We start from the raw sequence: 12180 nt of genomic DNA, 5'->3' as shown, positions 1-12180 counted from the left end.
TTGTCTAGTTTAATAGTAGTTACTTGGTTGCTGTCTTTCTTCTTGTAGCTGATCCGATGCCATCAATCCCGTGGTGGAGCCTGTGGAGACAACATTCAGTCTTACACTGCCACAGTCATTAGTGCTGCCAAAGTGAGTACATCATCTGCTGCTGGGAGAGGTTATCATGTAAGATAATTATTAGGTTTCCCTGCTGAATTGTACTGTTTTTTCCCCTTCTCATTCACAAAAGAGAAATAGAAAAAAAAAAAGGTAAGAAACATGCTAGCATTAGCATCACGTGTATGGGCCTGATCCTGAAAATTTCTGAGTACTCAGACACTGTTTTCTACAAAGTAATCCTGTCCTTTAGAACTGATCTTTTATTTATTATTAACAGCTTGAAATAAAAAATAATGCGTATTAGTAACCCTTCTGACAGGAAAATCATAGTAAAATAGATTGGCATAAAGGCTATTTGTAATATGACAAGTTTACATGATTGGACATCAACACTGTAAATTATTAGTCTTTTAGCATCATGAAAACTGACATTACAAGTACTTGGTGCTTTTTGGACTCAGTCACACCAGCATTACATGCTTTAATCTCTCTGAATGATGACAACACAATATGGAGCTAATTAATTACCTAGTAGCTTTCTTTGAAGGTTAGAGTTTATTAATGACTGTTTATGTATAGGTTCCATTGCCTATTTTTTTTTTTTTTAGTTCTGATGACTTTATAATATCCTTCTGTTTTCAGAGAAATGTCTACGTTTTCATAGTATCAGAAAACGACCATGGCTTGGAAAAACCTTAAATGAGCCAAAGAATATGCAGAACTGTTGTTTTACTATTTCCCCCACCCCACCCCACTCCTTTCCTTGAGGACTTGCCTGCAACATTTTGCCAAGTAATTTCTCTCTCTCTCACTCTCACAGTGAGTTTTGGCATTGTCTAGCAAACTTCATGCTGATTACAAGCTTTCATTGTAACCACTAGCCTTTTCATTTCTGATACACACAACAAAACAAATCTAATAATAGGAATTAAATGACAGCACAGAACAGAAAGCTCAGTGTCACTGAAGAAAACAACAGTTACAAAAGCCCACAAAGAGAGACATAGGTCATGCCATCTCATGTGAAAACAAAACATAAAAAAGAACATATTCCATCAGCATAGCTTTAGACACAATCTTGCTGTGGTTGGAGTGGGAAGAAAAATCACAGTTTTTTGTGTTTTTTTTTTTTTTTGGATCACCGTTTTTCTGAAGGTACCGTATTCTGCAAAGAAAAATGGGAGAAAATCTCCCATAGTTCCTTCAATCTCAACATCATTCACATTTTTTTACAGCATAGGTAAGTTTGAAATAAAAGCCAGTTGGCTTAGCATGATCAGCCATGGTTATGATCAGATGTGGCAAAATCTTAAAACCAGATCAGCATACTGCCAAAGCCAAGCCTAGTCCTGACTGAAGAACACTCCAAAGCTTTGTTAAACCATGAAATGATTGTCAAAATATTCCAGCAGGCATTAAAGACTAAATACTATTCTGTTTAATTTGTTTCAACAGACTAAAAATCTGAAAAATAGCACATCTGTTATAGCCCTTAGCCCCCAAACCATAGATAACTAGGTTTTAAGGCCCGTAAAGACCAAGATGATGACCTTACCTCCTGAACAGTACTTGCTAAGGATCATAATCCAGAAATTCCCTCATTAATCTGAAACACTGAAGCAGTGATGTTGCATCACGTGAACAGATACTGAAGATAAAATATGTCTGTAATCGTAGGTAAAGGAAAATTTTAGCTTCTGTGCAGTGATAAAGTAATAGGGAAAGTTAAGAAAATGTATAATAATTTTGCTAAATTGTATGTTACTGCACACCTACAACTTGAATGCTTGCTGGTTACTTACTGACAGTGTAGAGGAAGGGTTCTGAGCTGACAGATAATGGAATGCAAAGGGGAAATTTAGTTTCATTTACATGTCAGAATAATATTTCACAGAATCACAGAATTTCTAGGTTGGAAGAGACCTCAAGATCATCAAGATAGCAGTTTGTGATGTAAATAACAATACCAGCATGTACAGTACCTTTCGGAATAAAGCCCATTGCTACTTGATGGTGTTAATGATGGGAGAACATCAGGTGCTTCATTTTAGATAGGAACCAAAAAGTGAAATTGCTTCTTTTAATTATGCATTATCTGTATTTTTGGATACAGCAAGGAAGGGGATATAGGAAAAGACATTCTTAGGTTTCCATGCTTGTGATCCTTTTTTTTTTATCTGTTTAATTTTTTTTGTATGTTTTGTTGAAGAAACGTCTGGTCTTGCAATGTTCCTGGGTGAATCAGAGTTCAGCTCACTGTCTGTTCAAGACCTACTCCCAAAATAATGTATTCCTAGCAGTCAAAATTTCCATGCTAATTAAGATCAATTTAGTAATAGGTTTTATTCCCTTTCCTATCTCTTTTCAGAATATGTGACAAAAGCAGGAAAGGGAGACATCTTTGTGAAACATAGGCATTCAGCAAACACTTAGCTTGAATTTGAATCTATAATAGATTGTATGTTCAATTTGTTCAAACGCAACATGACGCTTTTTGTTGTTGATTACCAAGACATATTTTTGATACATCTTTCTGCCTGGTATAGGTTTTTCATTTATAAATAAATCTTAAATGGCTTATTTGTTATCAGAAAAAGGGACAAGATACTGTTTTATTATTAAAAGGATGTGCAACCTTTGAAACAAAACAGCCTAACAGGCACTGAATGATGCGTTTTAATTTTTTCTAATAATTAAAGTTGTACTTGTTTTTCAATTAAATGAGGTACGTGTGTGCACATTTATTTTAATTAAATATATGTGTTTCTACATATTCAAATGAATGTGAACAGCTCCCTTGAGTAGCTAGGGTGCACATGAGCATGCAGAGAATTTGTGTGTTTGCACAGTGTGCATCACTGCTTTCTAAAGGAATCAGATCAACTATTTTCATTTTATTTCTAAGAAAATTTCACTGCATATGAACTTTGCGTAGTTCCCTTCGATGACAAAGGAATTGGAGCAGTGCAAATTTTAACCTATTTCATTTAAAATGCATTTGGTCTGTCGAATGTCTGGTATCAAACTATAAACCAAGTTCTTCTCACCTAATAACTTTACTTGATTCTTTCTCTGTATCTTTTAATCCTGTAGTGGTAAAGTGATTTAGCAAAGGCTGCATCTGTTTTCTCTTGTTACCTGATAACTTCTTAATGAGTCCTAACAGCTTATGTGAGAGCAAGGTCATTAGCTCTAATGGATAGTGGGGACAGCTGATATGGCATGGGAAAGGTTAAAGATTACCAGCGAAGTTTTTGCAAACATACACACAGCACGGAGAAGTAAGTGCTGTAATGGCTCTGCGCTGATAGTTTGGAGCTAATGGCCTCAGCCACATCTCCGTACACCTATTACTTCTCAGTAGCCCTGCAGTCCCTGTCTGCTCGAACGTGCAACAGTAATTCATTTTGCTAGATAAGCATGTTAATTTTTTTCCTAGGGAGATTTCAAACGTCTACTTGGCACATTGTCATCCAGTTTCCGTAGTTACAACATTACAAATATTTTTCAAAATAAGTTGATTATACTTCTTGGTCTTCTAACTTGCTTAGGTATTTTGTACTTCTAACCTAGCAGTGTATTTTATATGGTTTTAACTCTTGGTCAGAAAACTGCCTTGTCAGTTTTTGTAAAGAAAATGTCTGTTGAAATGCATTCTTGTGATGGCGTTGGGTCCATTTTAGGTCTGCTCCTCAGATACCATTATCGACTTCTTGTTACATTTTTCAGCCTTCTAAATTTGCCGGTGTTAAAATTTGTTTTATTGTCATTTATTGTATCTGAGTATAAAAAGAACTAGTAAGAAACAAATGGCAGGATATTACTAAAGACTTTAAACCCCAAAGACATTCCTATGATAAAGGCATGGCTCGATTTTAAGTGGTAGTATCTCCATTAGCATTAATGGGGTAAGTACATCAGCTGAGGCATCTCAGAGGTTAATCAGGCTTCCTGGCTAGATATTGCCATCAATACAGTGTGGCGCCTAATTCTGTTGGCCCTTCAGAGGTTTTCCTGACAACACACTAACAGACTTTGTGTAAGTCATTTCCTATGAATTATTAAAACAAACGTTTGGCTGCTAATTGATGAACACTAATGTGTTTTCTAATCACTGCAGTTTGAGATTTTAGCACTAAACAAAGCAGTTGCAATTGATTTGTGGCTGCTTCTTGGTTTCAGCCTGTGATCTGTATGTTTTTTTTTCCTTTTCAATTTAGCAGGCAACTTAGCTTGTCTTTTTAGTTAAGAATTGGCTTGTTATAGTGTCATTCCATCCTGATCTCTTTTTTATTTCTTATCTGTATTGTATAATAGATCTGGACAATTTTTTTACAGCAAATAAGGCACAGTCCTTGATTCAAGGAGAAAATCCTGAAGTTGTGTTTTGGGTAGTTTTAAAATCCATATTTTCCCTAATGCCTGTACACGGTTAGGGAATTTCTCCACATTTCTCCAGTGAATTCCTCTTTCTTCCAATACAAAACAAAACAAACTCGTAAAAAAATCTTCAGCATCTTTAGATAATAAAAGCCAGTGCAGCGAATACATTTTCAATCCCGTGTCTGGAAAACATACAGACTGTGGGAAGTCGCATTATTTGTACTTGGGGTATGTGTGTACTTTGTGGAGTTGACCTTTCTAGCACCTTGAGGTTGGAGTCCTTAATTTTGCTGTGTTTGAGTCCCCTGTTCGGTTTAAAAGCTTCAGGAGGTGTAATTTCTGAGAAACGATCACGTCCGTCATGTCTATTGAAGGCTGAATTCCTTGTCTTTTGTTACACTTGAGATTAATTTCAGCATTAACCATTACTTGCTAAAACCACCTCTGTCTGTGACACTGTGCTTTACTTATTCCACGAGGTACAGAGAAGGCACAGTTAGAATGATCAAATGATGGAGCAAAGGTAAAGAAAGGAAAATCTAACAGTTCGACAACACTAAAGTGTTTCTGGTTTTTGAGAATGTATTAGAAGCATTTAGTTCTGAAATAAGAGTAGATACACAAAACTGGTAGGATGCTGAATGTTTAAAGATATTACAGTTACACAGAGCATCTTACAGTTAAGGTATCACTAACAAAAACACATCTTGTGTGCTTCTGGTATGTACGTTCTAGTTATTATATTAATTGTGTTGAGAAAAAAAATCAAAGTAACTCCACAAAACAGCCCTAATCATTATTTATTGGTTCTGTTTCTCTTTATAGACGATAAAGACTGGACTTACAATGGTTGGGAAAGTAGTTACCCAGCTGACAGGGACGCTGCCTTCAGGAGCAACCGAAGAAGAAATTTTAGCTCATAGCAACATTCGTCGAAGTCCTCTGGTGCCCGGCATCATCACTATTATTGATACAGAGACAGTTGCAGAAGGACAGGTAATACAGTTTGCACAGAAACAGAATGTGGATTCACTTTGACAAAAATCCTAGAAAAATGTATTTTATGCTTTTGAAAATGAAAAATAGATGAAAATTTTCGCTAGGTCAAAAACTTTAACAGACACGCTCAGCTGTGGCAAAGTTCTGCCTGGAACTGAAATTAAGCCAAAATATATATTGTCCTTAGAGCATATTTATATGATGCTTTGACAACCTCACGTGTGAAACGTCGCATTTTGTGTCTCTAACGCTAGTTTGTAACTGACATTGATTTATGCTGATCAGTTGAAATGTGTATATAGCCTGATTATATTTAGTAATTTGTAACGTGGGTAGAAAATGAGATTATGTAGAAATATGGTGAATTGTTTAAATAGGAGTTTAAAAAAGATGATGAAGTTGGATATTAAGTACATAAATTTCAAAAGTAAAAAGTAATCAAACATGGTGCTGTTTTGTGAGGTGTTTGTACTGTTCTACTGCTAACATACAGCAGTGCCTCAGCCAAAATCATTTGCTGAAAAATCCATACAGCAGTCACAAAACTTTACATGGATGTTTTGAACTAACTGTCTTTTTTGACAGAGAGGAGATAGAAATACGTCTTTTTTGTTTTTACCACTCATTTCAGTTTTAAGTGTTTGGCCATAGAGTCAGCATTCAGGACTCTCAGACTTCACATTCTGTAACTGTTCTGTAAGATTTTTCTCCCTACCGTTCACGTTTCTTGAATTTAAAAGAAAAAAAATTTCTTTTAACTTCAGTTTCCCCCTCTGTTTACGATGCTTATTGCAGATAATTCAGTAAGATATTAATGATAAATCAGTAGACAAATTACGTTATTTTCTTATCTCAGAGGAAAATAAACTGTTTTCCTTAACAAACAAAAAACCTGCAGAATGCTGTTGGAGCTGTAGTTCCTGTGAATTTGTTTCAGAAGTACTTAGCTACGTAATGTAGTATCAAATAGGGGTTGTCCATATAATATTAGAGGCCCTTCTTGCAAATTTAAAATAAAAAAGTAGGAGAATGGGGAAGGAAAGTGTATTTTACCTAAGTTCTCACAGAGTCAGGTCTTAAAACAAGTCTGTTGACCTTTGAGATTCGTTTTTGTTTCCTGGAAAAAAAGGTCTTTTGGCTCTTATACTGCCAGAAAAAAAAAAAAGAAAAAAATCTGCTTCATAAATTTCTCATGAAGCCTTGTTTAATGCAGTCATTATTTCTGATGGTCGTTGTCTGTGCTTTGATTCTTCTGCATAGGCCTAGGGAAAAAAAATGATATATCTTAGGTTTTTAAGTCTTGTTATGTATGATTTAAAGGTTTTATGAACTTGTCCTCTGACCTTAACAATAGTAGGGAGCTATCAAGCCTAAAGGGCACTATGGAAAAGTAGTTGTAAAAATGATAACGCTTGCCTTGTCCAAATAATGCTGTTGTAACATAAATAAACCATCAGTTCTAGTAAAATAATTTTTTGTCTTCAATCTCCAGGGAAGGAGGCTCCAAGTTAGGTACCCTAATTGTTTGCACGTCTTACATTCATATTTTTGTCATCTGAAAATTTAAAATGTTATTAAATTAATCATTTATTTTCCACGTGAGGGGCTCATATTCAGAATTAATATTTTTTTTTCTATGAAAAATCAAATAATATTTCTTTTGCATTAGATTTTAGTGATGCAGGAGACTTTTTAGTATTCTTTCCTGTCCAAAATGTGGGCTTAGGAAAGAGAAAGTTTGTTAAGAATCAATACGTTTTGGATGTGGCCTAAATAAAGGCTGTCGCTCGATGCCGCCCTAGTGGAGACCCTTTCTCTTATAAGGAGTGTCGTGCATGCTCACAGACCCCACTGGCTGTTGTGCATCCCTCCAGCCGTGCTTCCATCTCCAGGCAGCAGCAGTAGGTTTGTGCACACAGCCCGGTCGCAGTGCGGCAGGGTCAGATCCTGCCGTTTGTAGGAATTGATTCGTCCCTGGGAGCCTGGCAGCGATCCTGCTGACAGGAGCAGGCAGGCCTGGGAGAAGTGACATGCTACTGTTCAGATGGCACGTTTTGGTACTAGCTGGCTAGTCCTGGTGAGTTGTTAGAGCACAATTGGATGAGGCTTCAATTCTGGAAAGCATTTTAGAAGTCTGACCTTTGAAGCGATGCAAATGATCCTACTGCACTGAATGGGATTGCTCCTGCACATCAATGTAAACTCACAGCCAAGTTACCAGATGTCTTGCACAGCTCACTCTGTTCTCTTGACACTTCCCGGCAGTGCTTTTTCTAAAGTTCCTGGTTTATCATCCCAGTTCTCAGATTCCAGGTGGGAAATAAGAGGTCTGGGGAGGTACAAGAACTGTTTTAGTGGCATTGCTGCTGCTTCCTATGAAGATGCATGTTTGGAAATACTTCGTGGCTGCTGCGTGGGGATGCTGCAGGGGGGCTATACCCATTGACAGTATCAGTCCTCCAGAGCTGAAAGGGAAATTGCAAAAATTAGGAATGCCTACCAAGTGCTTTCTGGGCTGAACTGACAGTTTGAAAACTTTGCATCCCTTTCATCAGAAATTTGTCCAGCAGCTACGTAAATGGATTTATTTGTGTGTGCGCACATGCGTTGTGCAGCCTAATTGAAAGCAAGGGGAATTTCAGAGGCAGAAAGGAGTTGTTTGCTTATCAGCTGACTGCTAGTGTAAAAGGAACACCTCATGTCCATAAAGTTTTCTATCTACCTGACCAGTCTAGCTAAGAATTTGGGTGAAATTTTGAAATAAAGCAACTTCCAAGTAATGCAGTGTATCTTTATGATAATACGTAATTTAAAAAGGAAAGAAAGCAGTTTTGAGGAGAGAAAGGAAATGGAAAAGAAAAGCAGCAAATCTAAAGCAAGTAAGCATGTCCTTTAGAAGGAGAAATGAGCACTTTCAGTGGGGAGAAGTTTTGCTGGGCTAACAGAGTAGCGATGCGTGTGCTTGTCCATTTACCTGGAGCATGGCAGTGTGGCTTTATAAAAACGGAGCGAGCTGCACGTGTATGCTACCATATAGACTTACCTGCTAGTATGCAGATTAAGGAACATGTTTTGGACGTAGGCCAGAAGGACTAATTACACCTTTTCACAAGTTTTTCCTAGTTGCTTTATATAATTTGCCATTTCAAAGGTATCCAGTGTAATGAATGTGGGATGGAAGTCAGTGCATTTCATGAAACTGTGCTACTGTGGCATGGGTTGAAATACTAGCTTAGAACTAAAAAATACACCATTAAAGACCACGGAAGTCTCCTAATGTGATTTTGAAGAGATATAGTCTATGGGAAAAATATTTTTAATAAACCTGATGAATGTAGGTATTGAAGTGAAATCTCATGTGATCGTTCCTACCTTCAGAATACCTTAAGAAAATCTGAATTATGAAGCCATGAAATAAATGCATAGGAATGTAGGATTATTGGAGTTGGCTGTCATGATATATTTGTAAAGGGAGTAAAAATAATTATCGAGATGCCCAAGTAACTTTGTGGTAAACCGAAATATGTTAACAAGGTTGTGCGCTTGTTTAAACTTCCTTCTAATGAAGTGTTAGCAAACTTTTCAGTTAGTTGTAATGACTATTTATTTGAATCTGTTAATTAGTTGAAATGGATAAAACTAAAGCTGTACAGATGTCCTCTTTTTCAGTAATTGGAATTAAATGTGTAAGACTTTAGTGGCTTGCGTTTTAAGGAAAAATTATTTTCGTTTGACCTTTGTTTCTGTATTCTTAATTAATTCATCAACTGGGCCACCCACGTGTAGGCTGCAATAATGACCTTTCTCAAAAGTCGCCAGTTTTGTGACTGAATGTAAATCTGTTAAACATCTAACGTTGGGTTGACAGAGAAATATGTGGCCATTTAAAAATACAAAACTCGATTCTTAATGCTTTTGATAGAGCAGTGTGATTGATGATACATCATCGTGGTGCTTTCGCAGATCATCCAAAACACGTGAAAATATCGGAGGAAATATTTTGAAAGTAACTTAGAAAAATAAGATAACATGTTGATCTTTTTTTGTTTTAAAATGCAATTGGTCCTTTTTTTTCTGTTCCCTATTAACTTTTTATTGCATTAAAGAATTTTCAGGAAAAAAACTGTAGACTGCTGCAATTTCAAAAGTTCGTTTTTGTTTCGTTGATAACAATTGCACCAAATACTGCTTATCAGGAGCAAGAATTGTGGTGAAACTTCATTCTAGAGCAAAAGAAGTTAAAAGAATAAACTGTATTCAATAATAAAAGTTTAACTGCGTACATAATTCCCCTGGCCATTAACACCAGGGCTTTTATTTATAAGAACAGCTTTCACAAAAGCTAATTTGCCGTTGTCATGCTTATATATTTGGCATCAATTTTCTTCACTTTTTATATCTACATGTATTACAGAAGAATTCTTTTTATATATAAATATAAAAAGAGCAACAGGATTCCCTCGGAGCATAATACTGTCTGCCTTACTTTTATTAAAGGAGATCTGTTTTTTGTCAAGAAGACATTTTTGTCTCAGATAAATGGTTCAGGCTGAGCACAAGGCTGTTTTGAGTTTATGCTGGATTCTATTAAAAGGAGTGCAGTAGTTAATGCCACAGATTTATCACTTTTAGCCCTTTTCCACTGATGTTTGACCTTAGCTATAAGTTGGGGGAGGCTGTGGCGGGGGGGTCACTTTGGAGGGGTTGTTTTTTGTGCGTTCGTTGTAGGAGCTGAGGCGGACACTGCACCATCTTTAGCTATTTAAACCGATGGAGAGCTTAAGTGTATGTGCAAAGATTTCTATTACATAATATTCATATTTATAAATATTGCCAAACTTATTTGTTTTTATGATGATTGGATCATTCTTTCTGAATTATATTAAGAGTAGGACCTGCTTGATTAAATTTGTGTCCATTTTTATTTGTGTTACTTTCATGTTTTATTTAAAAACATGTCTCCACTGGGATAAGTGGTGTAATTTGCCTCTAAAGATTAAAATAATTGAAGTCCTAATTACTAGTGGCTTCTGTTCAGCAGCACGGAAAATGCAATGAATGAAGAAAAATATTGTATAGGAGAAAAAAGCTTCAGCTTGGGCTATCTATTGCCCGCAGTGCACACACTGTTTTCTGATAGTAGATGTAATGATCCCCTAGGTGTTTTGTCTGTTTCTCTTTTAGAGTGAGATAAAGTGTACTGGCTTCATCCTCTAGCAACTGCAGTGCTCTGTTGAACTGTAACGTAGCTGGCGTGAGAGACCTGGAGCTCTGCCTTGAGCGTCCAGCGAAGGACCGGGTCGGCTGGGCTTTTTTTGGAAGCCTGTTTGTTGCAGCTCCTTGACGAGGTAGCAGTTGGGTGTCAGAAGAGGCAGAGCGGTGAAGGACGAGGCCTCCTTGGCAGAAGCACCAAGGCTCTTCTTTCTTGTCAGTTGTGTTTTTGGTTTCTTGTTTTCTAAAATGGGGTTTCTCTGTGTAAGGTTAGGGAGCTCTGCAGGGAAGATACTTGAGCATCCTTCTGAACCTTGGCGGCAATGCAATTATATGAGTAATGCAAAGATTTATGAACGCTTTTCAACAAGGGACTTTGTAAGGTCTTTTGCTGTTAATAGCGGAGTGGTTAGAGGCCACTACCTTGGAGAACTAACGGGTTGGGATGTAAAAAAAATTGCAGCCTCAGGATTCCTGTGGGCTTTGTTTGCTCTGCGCATTGGGAAACCGAATGAGCCGCTTCCTTCGAGCTCCTTGACAGTGCTTGCATGCGTTATTGGGCAATTTGTACCATTGTTTTTATTTCCAAGAAAAATTTCCAACTCTTTTCAGTGGTAAAAAGCCATAAACTGGTCAAGAGGAACCAGTTGCACAATGTCAGGGCTGATTTAATGTGCCGTTTGTTAGCCTGCAGATGTTGTTCCTCTCCAGCACCTTCACAGTCAGTGTCTTCCACTCAGCATCTGTAAGAAGCGTTCTCTAAAATTTGAGAAGCTGCGTGGAGGAGGCCTTGAAAACTTCTTCCTTCCTTACTACACAGCTCCAGTTGTCATCTCTGCCTGCATGAAACCTGCGCTATTTTGTTCATCTAAATGCACATAAATTGTATTGATGCAGTTACAGCCATCTAAAGATCTTTGGTATAGAAAATAATGTATTCGGGTATAAAGCATCCTGTTCTATAAAAGCATTATTTTGTTTTCCTTAAGTCGTATATTCTGGTAAAAATTAGGCTATGATTTTTAGAGCTCTGCACACTCCAGACTGGCAGGTGAACAAGGTGTTTGTTTTGTGGCAGGTTTAGGAGGGACCCTGCAAAAGAGGCTCTTCGGTTGAGGGTGTGCTTAAGTCAACTGCTGTAATTCCTCTGAGCTTTTTCCTTTCTTTGTAGTGTTGAAATTGTAAACAGTGATTTATGTTTTCCCTAATTCTCCGGTGCAAAAGTGCAGGGGAAGGGCATAGCAAATCTTGCAGTATGGTCAGAAGATTTAAATACAGGTTGGTGATTTAATACAATTAACTTTCTTCTCCTTCCAAGAAGGACCAGGAATTTTTTCATACGGTGTTTAAAAAGATGAAGAACTTCACTTCATTGTATCTTGCACAAGCGAGTGTGCTTCACGGGCAACTATTGCCATTCTGTGGCCACAGTGGGCAAGGAGTGACAGATACACGGTGTGAGGGAAGGAGTGTGGCACCAGCACA

The 12180-nt window shown here is 37.3% G+C and overlaps 1 protein-coding gene across 8 annotated transcripts in view; it reads left to right on the top strand.

Moving 5' to 3' along the window:
- Positions 1–12180, top strand: part of BCAS3 (BCAS3 microtubule associated cell migration factor) — a 353644-nt gene that overhangs the window by 65248 nt on the left and 276216 nt on the right. For all 8 annotated transcript variants that reach the window (XM_082776135.1, XM_082776133.1, XM_082776131.1 and 5 more), the window contains exons 11-12: positions 49–132; positions 5311–5481. In XM_082776135.1, coding sequence (XP_082632261.1) covers positions 49–132; positions 5311–5481 — 255 coding nt within the window. The remainder of the gene's footprint in view (positions 1–48; positions 133–5310; positions 5482–12180) is intronic.

Source organism: Aythya marila (genome assembly GCF_965140915.1).
Source record: "Aythya marila genome assembly, chromosome: 20".
Taxonomy (NCBI): Eukaryota; Metazoa; Chordata; class Aves; order Anseriformes; family Anatidae; genus Aythya; species Aythya marila.
This window is presented reverse-complemented; position numbering and strand designations above follow the sequence as displayed.